Source organism: Mustela putorius, unplaced genomic scaffold (genome assembly GCF_011764305.1).
Source record: "Mustela putorius furo isolate JIRA1106 unplaced genomic scaffold, ASM1176430v1.1 tig00000275_pilon_pilon_pilon, whole genome shotgun sequence".
Taxonomy (NCBI): domain Eukaryota; kingdom Metazoa; phylum Chordata; class Mammalia; order Carnivora; family Mustelidae; genus Mustela; species Mustela putorius.
In genome coordinates, this window is record NW_025421341.1 from 3901136 (window position 1) to 3921681 (window position 20546).

The following is a 20546-nucleotide window of genomic DNA, read 5'->3' on the forward strand; positions in this document are numbered from 1 at the left end:
ACTCATTTGAAAATGCCATACTCCTATTCAATGTATTTTTGAACTTACCAGGAGAACTGACTTTTAATGTCAAAATACCCTTTCTTACACATATGTGAACAAGAGGATAAATGTGTTTCCTCACACACCGATAAATCTGTCAGCTTCACACTCCACCATGATGACATAGAGGTAATACTGATGTCAAGAGGAGAGGCCATCATGCTGAATGTGAGTGGTTCCAGACCTGGAGAAGTGGCTCTTCAGAACAGGTGAAGTCTCCAGGACTTCACTGGACTCGCACCTTCTGAGCGCCTCATCCTGGTTCCATCACTTCCTTTTGGCTCTAACTCTGAGCAAGCTCATTGACCCTTTTGATCCTTACCTTCCTTGTCTGTAAAGTGGAGATCAAACTACTTCATAGAAGGTTATCTGGCATATCGAAAGCAGTTATCAGTTCTCTTCCCCAGCTATGGTTTCCTGGTAGAGTACGGAAAGTCTTAATATTCTCACAAGATTTTTCTTAGGCCCAGGGCTCTGGGGTGACTTCTCTGGGCTGGAAGAACTACATTGACATATCTGGTCATTGATTCTGGGCTAGGTATTTTCAGGTTTACTGGACCTGGTTAGGTTCACCAGTTGTCTTTCAGTCTAATTCTCAATTTCAAGTTATTCCAATTTATAAGCATCCTCCTACTTTTGCAACTGCTTGCTTTGGGTCTGTTCTGATTTCTGCCCTAGGATGGAATTCTAGGATCCCAGAAGATGAGCAGTCCTATAGTGTGGGCAGTGACAGAGCCTTTTTTTTTTTTTTTTTTTTTTTTTTAAATAAGAAGTGGATTTTATTCAGTGAGAGGATTGCAAAGGTGAAGATTCCATCTATGGATATTTATTGAGCACCTACTCTTTGCCAGGCATGGTTCTGGGAGCTGGAGATAAAGCAATGAACAAGGACTTTTGCACATGGAGATAACTTTCTCAATTTTAGTGGGGGCAGAGATAGGAGGTGAGTAAGACAATATATAAGTAAACAATTCCATGGACAGGACAGTTTATTCATAGTGATGAAATTCTATGAGAAAGCAAAACAGAATAATATGAGTAACATGGTATGTGTGTGTGAGGTTGAAAGAACTTGAGATTTGTGATCAAAGGAGACCTTTCCATGGTGGTTACACTGGAATCACTATTCACTACTGTTATTCATCCTTTCCCTTCCCCTCACCCCAGCTTCTAATTTGCCAGTCGAGTGATTGCTGTCTTATTTGGTGAAAGTTTAAGAAGCAAGAATTGTGGGCATTATTAATTTGGAAAGGCGCGATTATTAATGGAGGGGTAGGTATGTGTCAATAGTTGCTGATTTAACCAAATCTAGTTAAACCTTTCAGTCTTGGGAATGGGGCCAGAGTAGAATCTGTCCCAGATAGAAGAAGATTCAATGGGTGGCTCTTTTTATTTTTATTTTTTTTAAACTGCAAATATCAGTATCAGGAAAAGCCTACTGAGCTTATACTAGAAGACAATAGTATGAAAGACTAGACTAGGGTCCAGCCATTTTCTCAAAGCAGAATGAATTGCATAATAGCCTTTATGAACAGAGGCTCAGAACAAAGGATTTAGTACAAGGTGTGTATGTGTGTGCATGTGTGTGTGCGTGTGTGTGTGTGAGAGAGAGAGTCTGAAAGAGAGAGAAGCTGAGACTGTGTGTGTGTGTTTGCCTCTACATAAGGGTGAGAGAGAAGTCTGTTAAAGGAGAGAAGAGGCGAAAGTTCAACTAGATAGCATCTAGTTGAAACAAAAAAATTTGTACGCTTTTATGCTATGAGTTCTTGCAGCTGCTGCTGCTGCTTTTGCTGCTGCTTCTTTTTTGAAGATCACAGACTTTAAATGTTAATAAGGTGACACTAATTTTAATAGTTTAAAAAACATTATCAGAATTGTATATACAAGCCAGTAGGATGGGAAGTCTTTGTAGATAGTATTAATATTGGAGAACAAGATAATGAGTAAGATAACGGCCATTTACATTTTTTGGAGGACAACCCAAGAATGGAATTTTTGTGAAGGTAACAAAGAAAAATGAAGCTCTGAAATAACCATATAAAGACAAAAGTAAACCATAGTAATAGTTGAATATTAAAGAAAAAAAAGATAGCTTAAAATAGGTTATATTTGTGAGGATAGCAAGTAAAGATATTTCCCGTACAAGAGAGGAACAGATCCCCTGAACTAATTAGTGGAGATGAAAGACATGCATGGTTGTTTTAAGTCTGGGGGCCCTTTTACTGTCTTCTAGGGGGTAATAAAGGCAGGTCACTTGAAAAGGAAACTTTGAGTTTCTCTGTCTTTAACATGTAAGAGGGAAAGAAGAGATTATTTGCTGTTACAGATGCAGTTCTTAAACTCTCACTAGAGGGTGGTGTTGGTTCTAAAACCAGAGGTTGCTAACCTACAGTACATTCAGTACTGGGCTGCATTTATATTTAAAGAAAAGGTAGACTTGAGGTTTCTCAGACTTACCTAAAGGTTGGCAAATGTCAAGTCTGAAACTTCCCAAGGGCCTTATCCAGTTCTGACTGTTTGCGGACCCAGAGGAGGGAGATGAAGTAGCGGAGATTACAGGAGGAGTTAAGTAGCAGATTCTAATTTAAGCTCCTGCACTAAGCAGTAGACAAGAAACTAAAGCTTCCCAGGCCTTCAACTCCTCTGTAAAATAAAAAGGCAGCCTGAGATGATCCCTTAATCTCCTTGAGCCTCTAAACTTCTGAAATTCTAACAAATTCTGGGTCTAAAAGCCTGAAGTATTTCTGATGTTCTTGGCCAGCCAAAGGAATGGGTATCATCTCAAATTATCAAATTATTAGTAATTAAAATATTAAAATATAATTAATGCTATAATATAATTAAAATGTAACTAATGCTATAAATAAGGTTTAATATAGATTTGGGTACTAGAAAGTATTTAAACGAAATCATCATCTTCTGTCCTGCTATGGAACCTCACAGCCATCTTTTACATCTACCTGAGCATTCTGTGGTTAAATTTCAGTGACATTGCATTATCTAAAGATCTCTCTTCTTGGTTGCTAACTGGCTGGAAACGAGCAAAATATGTTCATATAGGATTATCTGGAGGGAGGAAGCTGAACCGTTATCAAATAGGGATGTTTTAGGATAGGCTAAATCCCCCACCTCATTTTGTACTTTACCAACTCCCAGCATATCCATGCTCTGCTAGGAGACACTCTCCAGAGGGATTTAGCTGGTTTAGTTGCCCGCTACCCTCGCCTTTTTTTTTTTTTTTTTTAAATCTGATTCCCTTGCCCTGTTATGTTTATTTGCAGAGCAGAAGGAACCGAAGAGCATTTTATGAAACCTGAATCGAATTATTCAGCTCCAGGGCCGCAGGACACTGTCGTTTACCTCTCCGTGGACTAGACTTCAAAGGGTTGGTAGGAGACGCTGCAAAGCCCTGATGGTGCGAAGCTGCGCTCCGTCACCCTCCAGCACTTCGACACTCGGGCTCAGCACCCCTCTCCTCCACACTGCTTGGCTTTGCGGGGCCGAAGATTTCCCTCCCCCGCCCCCGGGCTTTGTGGCCTCTTCAGGCCCATTTCGAAGAGCTAAACTTCCTAAAGCGGACGCGGAGCGCCGGCGGGTGCGCACCCGCGCGCTGCCCCCTGCGCCCGAGTCCCCCGGCCGGGCCGCGCCGGCTCCGCGCCGCAGCACACATTCTTCCATTCTTCGCGCTCGGGCCCACCCCTTCGCAGTGGGGATTGGTCGGGCCGACCCCTCCTCGGCGACGCCAGGCTCCTAAGAGGCTCCGGCGCCTGCCAATCCCCACGGGCTGTCAAAACAAGTCTTCCCTCCCTGTCACAACAGAGCGGAGTGGAGGCCGCCGCCGCCGCCGCACTTCCTGGGGCCGCCGCGCCGCGCTCCGCGGGCAGGTGGCGGGTGCGACGGGCCGCGGGCGTCCGGCTCCGGCCACCCCCGCTCCTCCCCCCAGGCCGCGCGCGTCCCGGCCTCCGAGGCCGCCCGGCCCGGCGCCGGGTGCCTTTTGTCTGGCGCGGAGCGGGCGTCTGCAGCGCGTTTCGGACGCCTCCCTCTCCTTTTCGCCTCTGCTCCCTCCCGCCCGCATCTCGCTCCCGCTCCCGCCGCCGTCCCCCTGCGGACCGCCGGCCTCCCGGACCGAAGCCCGCGGACGTCTGCAGCCGAGCGATGTCTCCGCTCCAGAAAGTTGCCGCCGCCGCCGCCCCCGGGCGGTGAAACAAAGTCTGGCGGGGCCGCCTTCGGGTGCCGGAGCGCACTCGTGCCCAGAGGCTGGACTCCGCTGCCGGGCGTGCCGTCTCCCCCGGAGAGCCCGAAGCGCCAGCCATGGCCGAGGGCGCCGCGGGCAGGGAGGGTCCCGCGCCGCCCGACGCAGCCGGCTGTGAAGACGACCCCCGAGTCGGTCCGGACGCCGCCTCCGGAGAAGGCGTGGCCGGGGCCCCCGGGGGCCGGTGGAGGGACCGTCGCAGCGGGGTCGCGCTGCCGGGGGCCGCGGGGGCCCCGGCGGACAGCGAGGCGGGCCTCCTGGAGGCCGTGCGGGCGACCCCCCGGCGCAGCAGCATCATCAAGGTAAGCGAGGCCGCGCCGCCCCGGGAGCGTGGGTGTGGGCGCTCGGTGCGTCGGGGATCCGGCCAGGATGCGCGGTGTCCGGAGGCATCGCCGGGCTCCGCATTGTTTTCTCCCGCCTCCCTCATTACCAGACCTTCCTTCCTCGTCCGGAGGTTCCCAGACTCAGCTCTTGGCCGTGAGAAGCAGAAGTCACTTTTTCCCCCCCTGACAGCAGAGGAAAAGTTCCGCTCTGCGTCTTTGCGTTTTGATGGATGCTTTCCCTCATTTTCTCTGAAAGCTTCACTAAGCCGTTGATGGAAGGAAGAAGGAGGGAGTCAGTGTAGATGCAGACCGCGGGATGGTTGTGCATTGCTCTCTAGAGAAAGGTTAGCTCCCCCCCACCTCCGCCCCCTCCCCCAGCACAGTAAAGGAAATGCACGGTTTATCCTCAAGTGAAAAAACAAAAAAACCCACAACAACCAAAAACCAAAAAACAAACCAAAACCCCAAACCCAAACAACCCCCTTCCCAAAGACTCAGACGGTCCCGAAATCCCAAGAAGCGTGAACTTTCCCTGCAGACAAGCAGAGTTTTCAGTGGACCCTCCGGCTAAGCGGAGAGCGATGGTGGAGCCCAGAGTTTCTGCACTGCAGAAAGCGCGAGCGGAAAGCAATGAATCCCCCAAGCATCATCCCAGGTCTTTGTGGTTACCGCTGCCTGCAGGGAAGATGCTTCCCCACCCCTCAACCACCAGACAGGATTTCTCCTCATCTGTTTGGCCAGAAATCTGTAAGCCTTTCTCTCCCTTATCTCTTTCTGTCTTCCTTCCACTTGGGGCTTACTTCCTGTTGGAAATTTCATCTTTTGGATGCATGACATGTGTTAAGGTATCCTGGAAGTCGCTCTCCCCCCCGGGTTTGGAAAAGGGCGTCTTGGCATAAATGGATGTGAGTAATCATGTACATGTGAGATTAAAATTGATTTTGGTAGAGAAAGTAGTCTGTATGGAAAAAAAAATATATATATATGTGTGTGTATATATGTAGTCATACAGACTACATATATATATATATATATATATATTCCAAAGATGACAGTGAAAGATGGACTTGAAACTTCTTTCTATTTTCAGTTTACTTGGTGTGCTAATACATTCAAGACCCTTGTTCAAGGTTAAACTGTGTAACCACCTCATAATGCATGTCTCTTTCTTAGGCTCAAACTTACATTGCCAGTGTGGGAAGGCTGTGCTCACGGTACATCCACCCAACTCCAAGTATTGTCTAGGCTTTTCCCCAACACCGACACATGGAAGTTTTAAAACCAACAGGAAGATTTCTATATAAAAAGAAGAGTGGGTGGTAGTTGCAAATGACTTATAGTAGTTTTTGTTATTTTGTGCCTTTTAGATTATGTGAAAAGGAATGTGCTATTCTGGGTGTGAACTTAGATAACAAGGAAATGATCACTTTTTTTTTTCTTTTAACCCACGAGTCAGAAAGCATATTATTTTGAAACAGCACAATTAAGAAACAATTACATTTTGGATTCTAAGATATTGATAAAACATGAGGTCCTGTGTGTGTGAAAACAAACGCCCAACGATAGTTTAAAACATATCACCATAAAAAACAGTGGGCTCTCTAGTGTTGTAAAAAATAAAAGTAACAGAGTGTAAGGAATATACAAATTCTTGCAACTCAATTTGCAGTTTTTAAGTTGTATTATGTGCTGGTTCATATTCTCAAAAAGGCCCTTGCTGAGTAATTTTGCTTCTTTTGTTTTGAAGTTTATTTTTGTGGAAAAAAGAGGGAGGCAACAGAGTATCAACTTAATCTTTTTCCTATTTAATAGTAGAATAAGCATTTAATAAATGGCCTTTATAATTAAAGATCCTAGAAAATGAAGCACATTGTTGTTACTATTTTAAATTAGGTTTTATTGAAAAAGTAATATAAGCATATGATTAAAAAAAAAAATCAAATGTTACAAAGGAGCACGAAGGGAAGACTCCCAGCCACTCCACACTCCCACTTACATGGTCCGCCCCCATCGCTGCTAACACTTTCTTAAGTATCCTTCCAGAAATATTCCATGCATATGTAAGCATATGTATCTGTATATATGTGTGGTGAGTTATTGACGTTCTTGATTTATATAATAAAATTTAAAGTTTACAGGCCTCATATTCTCAAATTTGCTCCAAATGTTTTTGATTCCCAGTGGGTTGTCCAAAATCATTGTGATGTGTCAGTTAATCTTCGGGAATAAACTGGAAGGTGAATTGATGGGTATGGGTCCTTAGGGTCTGTTCTCAGAGAACTTTATTCCCTTCCAATAGGGAAAGAAGCAGGTGATGGGGTTCTGTTCCACACAATTTCGGAGATAAGGACCTTTCTGTTTACATCTTGAATCTGCGGCCCCATGCTTCACTTTAGCAAAGTAAAAAGGAGAGTCTCTAAAAAAGGTCTAGTTCATATAAGAAATATATAGCATGTGGCCTATATTGAGAGAAAAATGCATTCTTCAGAGTTTGGCCAAGGATTCTTTTTATTTGCATTAAAACATACACAGAAAAGAAAGGCTTTAGTACATTTTACATTAATCAAGCTATTAAATTTTCTCTGATTGCCCCAAATAGCCTTCACATAGTGATAATTCATATTTATGATCATAGCTCTGAGCCCCTGAAAGATTGTGAATCATCAAATATTAAATTATTTTCAGTTTAGGATATTGTTTCTATTCTAATTATTTGACTGCTAATTCTCTATTAACTTGAATATTAGACAAATCAGAATAGTGCATTCCTCTATCATGCCAGGAAACAGACTATCTTGTATATTAATAACATAAAGTCTTGTATATTAATAAAAGGAATGTTTTCAGTAAACTTGCCCTCTCTAATTTGTAAAAACATGGTTTTAGTTGAGAAAACATTTCCTTCTGAGCTGATGAAGACAATAACAACATTTATCTTTACACATCTTTGTAAAGTCTTCTTTCTACTATAGTGTTTCTTCCCTTATATGCCAAGTATAAAGTTTTTTTTTTTTTAAAGATTTTATTTATTTATTTGACAGACAGATATCACAAGTAAGCAGAGAGGCAGGCAGAGAGAGAGAGGAGGAAGCAGGCTCCCCGCTGGATGCGAGGCTTGATCCCAGGACCCTGGGATCATGACCCGAGCCGAAGGCAGAGGTTTTAACCCACTTAGCCACTCAGGCACCCCACAAGTCTAAAGTTTTAAAAAATTTAATAGGAGACTTAAACTAGGTTTTCTTTAACCCATCCATTTTTTCCCCTGTGTTTTCTGTGGATTGATATTCGATAGCATTGCCGCTGAAAAGTGATGCATGTTTTTGGTAAGTGCATTGTTGAATACCATCATATTGCAATAGACTACATCTTAATTGCTTCTTGATGACTTGTGGTTTAAAATGACAAGTTAGTTACATGCAAGACTGATAATATCTAACAATTACGTACTATTCTGCATATGAATATATTTCTGTTTAAGAAATGAGGCCTTTTTCTATCTAATATTTGCTATCAACCTTATAAGTTTTAAATATTTAACACTTTAAATTGTAGTTTATGGTATTTAAACTCTGTGATATTTTGGAAATGAAAGCAGCATAATTCATTTCTTATACTAGATGATGAGAACTGAGATACATACATGTTTTCAGAATAGCAGTTGATTTTTCTTTCATTATATGTAACATGTTGAAGGGTCCTACTTTTTTCCTTTCAATTCTACTTATGTATGAGTTTTCTAGGAAAAAAATCATCTTTTGGATCTCATGGACATAGGTTTGTGGGAGGAAGACCGGAGCTGGAAATGAGGTGCTGATACCTGCACCAAAGTAGCTAAAGTAACTGCTTTGGTGTTTTTTGTATCATTATTTTGTGTTATGCCGTCCTCATCTTGTTATGTTCATTGTGGGACTGCTATAGGGGGTTTCTGAGCCATAGCGTCAAAGATATGCCTTGGGTACCTGTTGACACATAAAATTGTGACTATCCTCAGAGGGGCAAGAGGCGTTTTGTTCACATTTACCAAACGCTGCCTACTATGAGTCAGGTGCTAAACTAGAGGCTTTTTATACATCATGTCACTTAATCCTCACAGCAAACCCTCTAAAGCGGAGAAAAGAGGCACAAAAGGCTACTAGTACAATGTGGAGTTCGGATTCATACCCGTGTGGGCTTAACTCCAGAACGTGTGCTCTCATGCTGACCCTCAGAGGCAGGGAGTCCGCAATCCGTGAATACTTTCAATTCACAACCTGTGAATCCAGTATGAACATGTGATGCCAGAAGAGTCTGAATCTTGGGCCCTGTGGCTTGTGGGGGAAATGATCCTTTCTCTGCTCCCCCACTTCCCAACCCAGAACACCTGGAGGTGGATGACTCTAGGGAGGGATGACAGAGCTTTCTGTCTTTGGTCATTTTGGGAGGCCTGCGCTGTATTTTGAAAGGCAGAGCAATTTGGCAGGTGTTCTACCTGTCGTCCATGAAAGGAGTGCACATCCATTGTGTTACACCAGGCCACCTCTCCCATGTCCCTACCAACAGTCATATTTGTGAGGGGTTGGACTCTCTTTTAGACTGATACAGAAAGGGAACAAGTATCTGGGGCATAGGAATATGTCGAATCCCAGGAGGGTGATGAAATAGGGGCTTTCAAGTTGGAGCTCTGAAAGCGTTTTGTATGACAGCGATGAAGGATGAGTAAGTATGATTGAAAAATAAAATTGTTAGGCACACCATAACTTAAATAGCCTTCTGTAGATTGGGTTGGGAATTAATCAGCATTTGTAGACTTTTTTTTAAATTGCCTTTCGAAATATGTGTTAAAATTTCCAAATAACCAACTTATGGGTAAATTTTGGAAAAGCCACCAGCCTTTCTGGGAGCCTGCCTTCAGTCGGGGGTGCTTCTCTCAAGGTATGATTCAGCTGTATAAATAGCATTGAACTTCTTAGGTTGATCTGGTTTATTATCCCAGCAACTTCAGTTACAGTGTTTACTTTCCCTGAAATTGCCATAGAAACACGAACACATTTTGCTTTAGAAGTGGTTGCCTCTCATTGTGGTGCCTTTCTGATCTGGTTTCTTATAATACCTCGTAAGAGTATTAGGAATAAAATTTAGATAAAGACCTTTGTCTTATTTTGATGAAAGGTTTTAGGAGTGCCTGCCAATTAGTGTTTGCTATTGCTATCAGAATTTACACTATTTGTTTACCTTCTTGGAAAATGTTTTAAGTTTCAAAAAGTGTAAGTTAATGATGTATTCATTGAGAGGAGACATATACATTGCAATCTAGACTAAATAGGTTTTTTCCCTTCAGTTTTTTTTTTCCATTTTACAGTAGAGAACACAAGTAATTAAATTTTGTACTGTAAAATGTCAATTGAACATATACTGCCAAATAACACCTCAGGCACAGCAGGGTGTTATGAGAAGATACCAGGAGAAGCCAACTTTGCCTTTAGTGTGAATGAACAAACAATCCGCCTCTAGCTAATGCCAGTGCAACTGGCCAGGCAGTGGACTAGGAGTAGCTCAGTCTCCCCTGCTCCTCCCTCACTTTCGTTCAGCTTGAATGACTGTGAACATCAAACATAATTCCATTTTTCAGGAGTAATATCCCAACTGAGATATGTATAAGATTGGACATTTGAAACAATTGTCCAACTGAAAATACTAAACAGCAGCAAGAGGCAGAAGCAATGTTTTGTTTCCTGTTGGGATCTCAACACCAATAAATGAACCATTGGTTATTAGATGGGAAGAGAGAAAAATCTGATTGAACTTTCTATCTAAATCAAAGGTATGAAATCAGTAAACTTTATTATAGTGAAACCTGTCAGTTCTATAAAATCTTATATTTTGATAAGTGTTTTAATAATGTCAAAAGCATTTATTTGTAGTTTTATTGAATCTTATTTATCTCAGCATCCCGGTTCCTATAAAAGGGTACAAAAGACAAAATTTATTCTGATTATTGAGTATGTGAAAAGTGATCATGAAAATTAGCACTAATTCTATTCTATAACAATAATTTTTCTCTTATTTTAAGTTGTCACCAATGTAGTATGTATTTCAGCTAACACTTGATGGCAACAAAATCATAGTATGACAAAGTATTGGAATAGTTCCTTGGATTTAAAATTGAACTTGATCTGTCATTTTATTTGTAACATCTCATGTGGATGTGTTTAAGAGAAATATAGTAGTTTATTTTTAACTGTACCATTTAACTCATTTTGCTAATAATTAATCTAGCATTTCTTTGAGAAAGTGGGTTGTATATGGTGAATAGAAAGGAATCATTATTTATATTCTCATTAACACTCCAGGAAGAAGAAAGGCAGGTTAAAATAAAAAACAATGCAATCCATTTAAAACAAAACAACCTACAAACCAAACTATTTTAGAAAGTGTGTTTAGTTTCCAAAGATCTCTTAAATCACATTTGTAAATTTACGAAAGTACGTAGCAGTGTTTTTCCTTAACAATGCAACTTTGTATTCAAAAGATTAAAACACCTTTGAAAGATAACATCACCTTGTTAATTCTTTCATGTTGACCTGTCCAAGAGCCTTTTTTTTTTTTTTTAAAGATTTTATTTATTTATTTCACAGACAGAGATCACAAGTAGGCAGAGAGGCAGGCAGGGAGAGAGGGAAGCAGGCTCCCTGCTGAGCAGAGAGCCCGATGTGGGGCTTGATCCCAGGACCCTGGGACCATGACCTGGGCCGAAAGCAGAGACTTTAACCCACTGAACCACCCAGGTGCCCTCAAGAGCCTTTTAAAAGATGCTAGCTGAATCTGTATTAGACGAAGCATGGGCAATATGTGTAAGCTAGCATACTTGAATTCCTGTGTGGTACAATGTGATGGTTAGAAATGATTGTGAGAGAGTATGCAGAACACCTTCTCTTTGAGTTGTTGAGGGAGATCAACACAAGTAAGGCAAAAAGAGACAAAAGAATGCCAAGATTTCAAGGCAGAACTCTATAGAGAGTTGGGCCTGATCACGTTGTAGGGACTTTCCCCTAAGGCACAAGTGATTTCAGACCAAAGTTGGCCAAATAGCTTGTGTGCTTAAGCCCACACCCCGCATCCCAGATCTGACAGCCAATAACAAGGGGAGTTGCTCAGGGGCACAACTCTTAGGGTCAGAAAATAAGGAGTCAGAGGGGGGGGGAGAGTGAGTTCCTGCCAAGTTCTCCCTTGACTCAGGCTGAATTAGGGTCTGGCTCAAAAAAAGGGCACCTGTTTTGGAAGAACCAGTGCAAAAGGCACTCTTCTGACCCCTTATAGGTCAACTCTTGATGTTGCGTTCAGGACAAAGAGAGAACAACATCCTATGTGCACTCTGACTTTTCTCTCCTTTGAAAGCTTCGCTTCCATAAAACATTGTCCGTCATTGTCCTTGGACTTGTAGCTTCTTAATTATCAGGACTAATTTTTGGAGGACAAGGTGGAGGAGGACAGGAGTTTGTTCTCCCCCTAGAGGCTGACATATAAGTTGCAAAGACCTCTTCAGCATTTGGTGAACTCTTTCAAGATACTGGGAATGATTGATTCTCTTCTATAATTAAATATTACATATTTAGAAATATTATTAATAATTCAACATATTTCTTTTAAAAGTTTATCTAATAGATAAAACATCTTGAAGAGACGTGACATCTTGAAGAAATTTTTCTTATTGAGACATTTTCTTTATAATAATAGTATAAGCCCATGTAACTTCTATTATAGCCTCGCATTGTTCTAAGTGCTTAACGTGTGTTAACTTAGTCAAATCTCACAATAACCACGAGGTGAGTATTTTTTATTATCTCCATTTTTATAGACAGAGAGATAAGTGGCTTGCTCAAAGTCACATAGCTAGCAAATGGCTGAGCCAGGAAATAAACTCAAATAGTCTAGCTCTAGAAGTTGCCTTAATCTTTATGTTATACATCCTCTTAAATAATATTGATTTAAACCTTAGCTACTGTGGGTGAAATGGCATTTTATGCTTACCTTAAAAACTAAGTTTAGCTAACAAAAATTTTAAAGAAGTGATTCTGAAAAAGTTTTGGGAGGCTCTTAAGGATTATTTGAATACATTTTTTTTTGGAATACATTTTTAGAGTTTTATAACCTTTCATGTAACATACCTATGACTTTATATTAATATTGTATCCTGCCTTATCTTGAGAAGGGTGGAACTCCTATTAGCATTTTACTTTTTGACCAGAATTACCACCCTTACCACGAGACACAGCTTGTGATCCAACTTCGGTATAAATTAAAACAGGCTGAGGAATGGCCTGTTACTTAATCACTGCAACTTGATACAATTTATTTTCTAATTTGATAGTTTTACCTTCCAGTATCAATAAATCAATAAGGAGCGTTTGAGTTTTTTAACCCAAGGAACTTGTAATTTTGTTTAGTGGTAGTGTATATGATGTTGTGTGATTGAGATTTCCTTCCAGTTATGTTTGAGGTAAGTGTAGTTCTTCACACATAGGAGGAGCTTGGCATATATTCCATTATATATTCCATATATATTTGGAATTCCATTAAATTGGAAGTGTTTATAGTCATTTATTTCATTTTATTTTTTTTGGTGGGAGATAGAAATTCCAAAGTCAATATGTGGGAAATTCAAATACATGATTATGTCAAGAAATTACTGTGCTTATGGCTGCTTTATTGTGTTAAAGGTAATGAGTCTGTTCTTCTCTTCAGAGATACAGTATGGTGACCAGGGGGTACCCAGAGACTTGTCCCCATCACTTGGAGACTAGTTAGGTATTAAAAGCATAGTCAGCTCTTTTGTTGAAACATCCATATGTTAGTTTTTATTATCTATCTGTAGTTATGTTAAGTTGTTATTATTTTTAAAGATTTTATGTATTTATTTATTTGAGAGAGAGGGAGAGAGAGAGAGTGATCATGAGTGAGGCAGGAGTGGGGAGGAGCAGACGGAGAGGGACAAGAAGAATCCACACTGAATGTGGAGCATGAGGCAGGGCTCAATCCCACAACACTGAGATCATGACCTGAGCTGAAATCAAGAGTTGTCTGCTTTACTGACTGAGCCACCCAGGTGCCCTGCAGTTATATTAAATTATTGAAAAGACCTTGGACCTTGGCTTTCTCTTTTCCTATTGCAACATTTGCACTATAAGATATTTGTTCACATTCTTTTAAAGCAGATTTTTGGGATAGTCTTTATCCAAGGACAATTTTGTCATGAGAAGTCATACTCAGAAGAGTTAGCAGTTATGTTTGATGAGATGTTGAGAGTCTTGGAGTTTGGGAGAGAAGAGAAGGAGAAGGATCAGGGTGTGGTGGAGGGAAATGGAGTCAGATGGGCCCGTATTTATAAATGGACAGCTAAACAGCTTAACGAATGTCTCTTTACCTGGATCATTCTACCAGAAATTGTTCATTTGGGAATTCAGGTTTTTCGGATTTTGATGGATTTTTGGTTCTTCTGGAGAGTGTTTTAACTAACTAATAGCTCACACTTTAACACACCTAACAGTAATTGCTGGGCACAAAGCCATTTGCGCGAGACATTCCTGGGAAGGATCTAGGAAAGATTGGTCAGGGTTGTTGGACAGAATGCTTGCATTAAAGATGAGTTTTGTCTATTTTGCTGGTTTTCTAGCCTCAGCCCCAGGAAAGTCCAAGGAAATTCTTCACTGTTGTACCCTCAGCATGCTAGTCTCACCAATACAGAAGACTGGCTTCTGACAAATGGGCCAATAGAGAAGTTAATGTAATGAGATGGACATAGTTGGGAGTGCTGGAATTAACTATTACTCAAAACAAAAGGTCTGACATTTTATAGGTTCAGGGGACCATGAACTATTGTGTTCAGCCACCAGGTCTGGTGTTACAGAGAAGCTGCTTTCACCACAGCCCTACCTATATCTCTATCCCAGGCTAAATGAGAGGAGGACTGGGAGGGAGGAGGTAATGTGGCGACGTGTGATGGTTCCTGAAGAATCTGTTCCTTTCACATTCCTCATTGGGGTTTGGGGGGAAGAGCTCATGACCTTTTCTGAGGCAGAGGAAAAAGGACTGGAAAGAATATGTGATGGTGGTGACATCCAACAGTCCTCGCCTCTACCAAGTCTCCATATAAATTGGGATTGATGCTCATCTTCTCTCTGGAAGATACTCAGTCTCTCTGGAAGTCCCCCTGATGCTGGGTATAGAGAAAGGGAACACTATAGAAGATGGCCAGGCATCTTGCTCGTGCCCCACCCAAAGAAGCCATTTGGGTAGAGGGACTCTTAACAAGGGGCAAGGTGAGGGGTAAGAGGAAGATATCAGTGTCCAAGTCAAACCTCTAACACCAGGATGATGAATATGCAAGGAAGGAGGGCACTGTGGAGAACCAGCAGCTCCAGAGAGTCTGCATTTGGATGCCTGCCTCACAGAGAGAGCCAAAGGCCAGGTTAGTGTTAACCTAAGGAGGAGAGAAAACTTACCCAGTGAGGCCTGCAACATCCCTCTGGGACTATCTGTGGAAAACCTTGGCCTCTCCTATCCCTCAGAGGGAAGAGCAGAGAGGAAGAGAAAGGGAGAAGTGGGTAGAGTAGACCCACCCCCAGCTCCAATCACTGTAACCGCCATTCTAGCTTGCCTTGTGGGCAATGGGGTAAAGAAGAGGACTTTGAACACAAGACTGAAGTTATAAATGAATAGGACTGAGTTTTTATGAACTTGAAAGAACCCTTCTAATAACTGAGAGAGATTGAAACATTACGGAGTCTGAGTGAGCTATTGGTAATAATCAGAGTACCCAGGGAAAAGAGCATCCAAGACAGTATGGTTGGGAAAAATAAAACTCGCAGGTTTGTACTCTAACAATCTGAGACTGCTTAACTATCAATTACATTATTATAGAATTGGAGAGCTTAGAGATCATTCTCTAAATTTACCCCTTCATTTCCTAAGTATGGCTGTCCACCATCTCTCCTATTTATCCAGGGCACCATTGTAGAGAACTATCTGTGATACCATAAACAGGGAATGGAGGGTTCTTTAAAGATTTCGTGGTATGGTATACAATAATAGCAGGCACTAATATTATCAAGATTGTACATTATCTTTAATTCTGATAACGTGATAAGACATAGCTACCATTATCATTTCAACCCTAGAGAGGAGGAGGAAATTGAGACTCTGAGAGGTGTGGAAACTTGTTTTAGGTCTCACACCCATTAAGGTGGGTGGAGGGCAGAAATTTTCCTCCTTATTTTCTTTTATTCACCAAACCTGCAACTCCAATACTCCAATTTTCCAAAAAAACAGTGATTTAAGAACATATTGATCTGGTTGGAATGGGGCCAGGCAGAAAACAACTTAAGGTGGTTCAACCTTGCTTTGTTCTGCAATAAAAGCAACCATCATTTATTGAGCTAGGTGCCCATACATCATTTCTTTTTTTTTTTTTTTAAAGATTTTATTTATTTATTTGACAGAGAGAAATCACAAGTAGACAGAGAGGCAGGCAGAGAGAGAGAGGGAAGCAGGCTCCCTGCTGAGCCGAGAGCCCGACGTGGGACTCGATCCCAGGACCCTGAGATCATGACCCGAGCCGAAGGCAGCGGCTTAACCCACTGAGCCACCCAGGCGCCCCCCATACATCATTTCATTTAAGTTGGAAGTCAGAGGGATCTAAGAAACAGTACTAGATCAAAGGTGATTGTTTTGGCATACCTCTTAGATTGGGAGTTTGGGTTTCATACTCATCCAAACCTACATTTTAGAAACCCTAAAAATTGCTGCTGTAAGAAATTACCACAAGCTTAGTGGCTTCAAACAGCACAAATTTATTATCATCTAGTTCTAGAGGTCTGAAGTCTGAAATATGCCTTACTTGGCTAAAATCAAGGTATTGTCAGGGCCGTGTTCCTTTTTGGAGGTTCTGGGGAAGATTTGTTTTTGTTTTTGTTTTTTGGCCTTTTAGTGTCTAGAATCTGCATCCTTTTTTGGGATCATGGACCCTTCCATCTTCAAAACCAGTGATGCCTGGTAGAATCTTTCTCACATCACATGCCCTTTGATTTTCCACCTTGCTCCCTTCGAATTCTCATGCCTCCTTTTTCCACATTAGAGAATCCGTGGGATAACATTAGGCTAACCCAGATAATCCCGGATAATCTTCCTCTTTTAATCTTTTATTTTAAAGTTGGTTGATGAGCAACCTTAATCCCATCTGTAGTGTTAATTTCCCTCTGCCATGGAAACTAATATATTCACAGGTTCTGGAGAATGGGACATAAAAATCTTTGGAGGCCATGAGTCTATCACATCCCAGTTTTACAACTAAGTAATGGCTACAGTGATGGTTTTTTTCCAGTTTCAGATGAATTTTATAAGATCCTTTCAACAGAATGATATTTTGTTAACAAATATGAACAGTCCATTGGGTTAAGATTTAGGATTTTGATAGTAGTTTTATTTTTTAGAAAGAGTTTTTTTTTTTTTAATTTATCCAATTTAGAAAGATTTTATTTATTTATTTGATGAGAGTGCAAGAGCAGAGGTGAGGAGAGGCATTGGGAGAGGGAGAAGCAGATTCCCACTGAGCAGGGAGCCAGCAGCACAGGGGCTCAATCCCAGGACCCTGGGATCATGACCTGAGCTGAAGGCAGATGCTTAACGACTGAGCCACCCAGGTACCCCATCGGCTGATTTCTATCTAGAGTTAGAAAGAGTAAGTTTAATTACTATCTAGATATCTGGATTTCTATCTAGAGCTAGAAAAAGTAAGTTTAATTACTCATGTGACAAGTTTCAGCATATTTGAAAGGAGTTATGTGGATGTCCCCTTCCACATCCCACCATAATAGCCCCTGACGTTTATTGAGTGTTATCATGTCTCACTGTTCTAAGCACTTTACATGTATGAACTCACATAAGTCTCACTAGGGTTATGAAGTAGGGCCTATCTACCCCCATTTCATTAATGAGGAAATTGAGGCACAGGAAGGTTAAATAATTTGCCCAGATTCACACAGCAAGTAATTGGCTTGCTCGTCTTTATCTGTATTTTGTTTAAAACTTTGTTCTGAGATCACAATGCTGGTTGCTATGTCACTTGCACTGTGGCCAACTATATTAGACTGTTTTACCTCCCTTTTCCTGGATGTTGTATTTCTTTTTTAAAAAAATATTTATTTATTTGATGCAGAGAGAGAGAGAGAGATCATAAGTATGCACAGAGGCAGGCAGAGAGAGAGAGGGGGAAGCAGTCTCCCTGTCTAGCAGAGAGCCCCATGTGGGGCTTGATCCCAGAACCCTGAGATCATGACCCGGGTCAAAGGCAGAGGCTTAACCCAGTGAGCCACCCAGGTGCCCCTGGATGCTATATTTCTAAATGGATACAACCATCAGGGGAATTTTCCTTCTGAGGAAACAAAAACAAACGTATTTCACTGATAGCAGTTCAGCAAATTATCTTTGTATTCCAGAGGGTATGCTCCTGAATTTGAGAGGATCTGATGGGTTCACTGAACACAGGCTTCATATGGGGGTTCCATTAAATTTAATAGGCTATGGAAAGCTGTTGTACTTTTCTTAAATGGGTGAGTAATTGGTAAAAAAAAAATAGTAGTTAAGAAATATTTCCTTAAGAGCTGTGTGAAACAATGGAGATAATTAAGAATTAAGAGAGTAGCTAACAGTTTCTAGAATTAGGTGCTCGGTCCAGGAGGTAATGTACCATTGTCTTTCCAGAGGTAGGTCTTAGAATTAGACTACCAGAATCGGAATCTTGATTCTCTGTTTATTAGCTGTGGTGACATTAGGCAGGTCACCTCATCTCTTTGACCCTCCTTGTTTTCTCCTGGAATGAGGCTCATTATAGGAAAGTTTGTAAATATATATAAAACGTGAATGAAAACTTGACTCTATATTGAAAAATACCATGTCTGACTTAGACTTAGGTTTTCTGTTCTGTGTTCCGTATTTGATTGTGAATTCCTTAAAAGCAAGAACACTTTGGAACTGTTTGATTTGTGGTCCTCAGAAGGGACCACAAAAAGAGAGAGCATAATGCTTTGTAAAGATGGGCCTTTTAATAAATAATGACCAATCTTAAAATAAATCCTTAAGATTAAGGAAAGGAGTGAACCATAACTTTGGCAGCTGTTTCTCAATTTATTGTGAGTAATAGTATGGTTAAGGGGCCATGCTGTTTGTTTTTTTTTCCACAGCCTTTTCAAGCAAGGCTGCTAAGAATCCACAGAGCTTTCCCCTCATCTTCTGTCTTAGGTGTTACCATTTGGCAGGTTCTTATAGGTGAGGTCAAGTCAGGTTAGAAGAGGATATGTAACATTTTCTGTCTCTACTCTTATAATTAGATTTAAACCATATCTTCTTTTTTATAATTATTGCTTTTTTTTTGCATCATGTTTTTTTGTTGTTTACTGAGATATAATCGACATGTAATATATTAGTTTCAGCTGTACAACATAATGATTTGATATTTGGATATATTGTGAAATGATCACCACAGTAAGTTTGGTTAACATCCATCAGCACACAGAGTTAAAATTTTTTCTTGTGGTGAGAATTTTTAAGATTTACTCTCTCAGCAACTTTCAAATATATAATAGAGTATTATTAACTATAGTCATTATGCTGGACAGTACATCCCCAGCACTCACTTATTTTATAACTCGGAGTTTCTAACTTTTGACCACCTTTACCCATTTAACCTATCTCCAACGCCCCACCTCTGGTAACCACTAACCTGTTTTCTGTATCTATGACTTGGATCTTCATAGCAGTGAGATATTTTCCTTTCTCTTTCTGACTTGTTACACTTTGCATAATGCCCTCCAGGTCTCCATCCATGTTGTTAAGAATGTCACTGTTTCCTTTTTTTTTTCATCACTGAGTGATAGTATTGTGATATATATATATCACACTTTTAAAAATCCATTTGTCCGGGGCACCTGGGTGGCTCAGTGGGTTGAAGCCTCTGCCTTTGGCTCAGGTCATGATCCCAGGGTCCTGGGATCGAGCCCCGCATCGGGCTCTCTGCTCCGCGGAAAGCCTGTTTCCTCCTCTCTCTCTGCCTGCCTCCCTGCATACTTGTGATCTCTGTCTGTCAAATAAATACATAAAAATTAAAAAAAAATCCATTTGTCCATGGATGGGCACTGTCTTAGCTGCTATAAATAATGCTGCAGTGAACATAGGGGTGCATGTATCTTTTCGTGTTAGTGTTTTCTTCTTTCAGATAAATACCCAGAAGTGGAATTGCTGGATCCACAGCTTCCTTTATTAAGGCACCGTGGGTATTTGGAATTTTGGCTGGAATCCTCGTGCAAACCAATGCATTCAATCCGAAAGATCGTAGTAAGAACTAAAGAGAATACATTGCTGCTGGATGACCTTGGGCCGAATCCCAGTACACCTACCAGTAAACTTAGTTGAGGAGGCAGTGTTTCTGACAGTTTAAAGGCTGTAAACCCTTTTGGTAGAACAAATAAGCAGTATTATTTAGGCTTATCAGCTATTACCCTGATTTTGGCAAAAGGAAATGAATTAGAGCCTATCTTGTGAACACTGGGAAATTACAGCAGCCTTGTGTCTCATCTCACCAACTCTGACAAGAGGGACCACATTTTAGATTTTTCTTGTGTCCTCTGTAGCTCCTACTGAATGTTAGGCACAATCCAATCTTGTATTTCTCTCTCAGACTGAATCAAGATCATTTATTCTTTCCCATATTTCTGAAAGAATTCTTTACAGTTAACATAGTTTACTGTTGCTAGGTTCACCATACTTAACAGAAACTGAAAACTTTGGGAGTCAGCTTGGGTGGGTGGGGAAGGGGACAGAGACTTGAGAATTTGATCTGCGATCCTGGAATCTCAGCTTTGCTACTTTGGGGTGTTCATGTTTGTTTCTGTGTGTTCATG

At 41.1% G+C, this 20546-nt stretch overlaps 1 protein-coding gene across 1 annotated transcript in view; it reads left to right on the forward strand.

The window, feature by feature from the left end:
* The first annotated feature begins 4255 nt into the window (after nucleotides 1-4255).
* The window catches only part of PLCL1 (phospholipase C like 1 (inactive)), a 342886-nt gene continuing 326595 nt past the window's right edge, over nucleotides 4256-20546 (forward strand). The window contains exon 1 of the mRNA XM_004772178.3: nucleotides 4256-4596. Coding sequence (XP_004772235.1) covers nucleotides 4354-4596 — 243 coding nt within the window. The 5' untranslated portion in view covers nucleotides 4256-4353. The remainder of the gene's footprint in view (nucleotides 4597-20546) is intronic.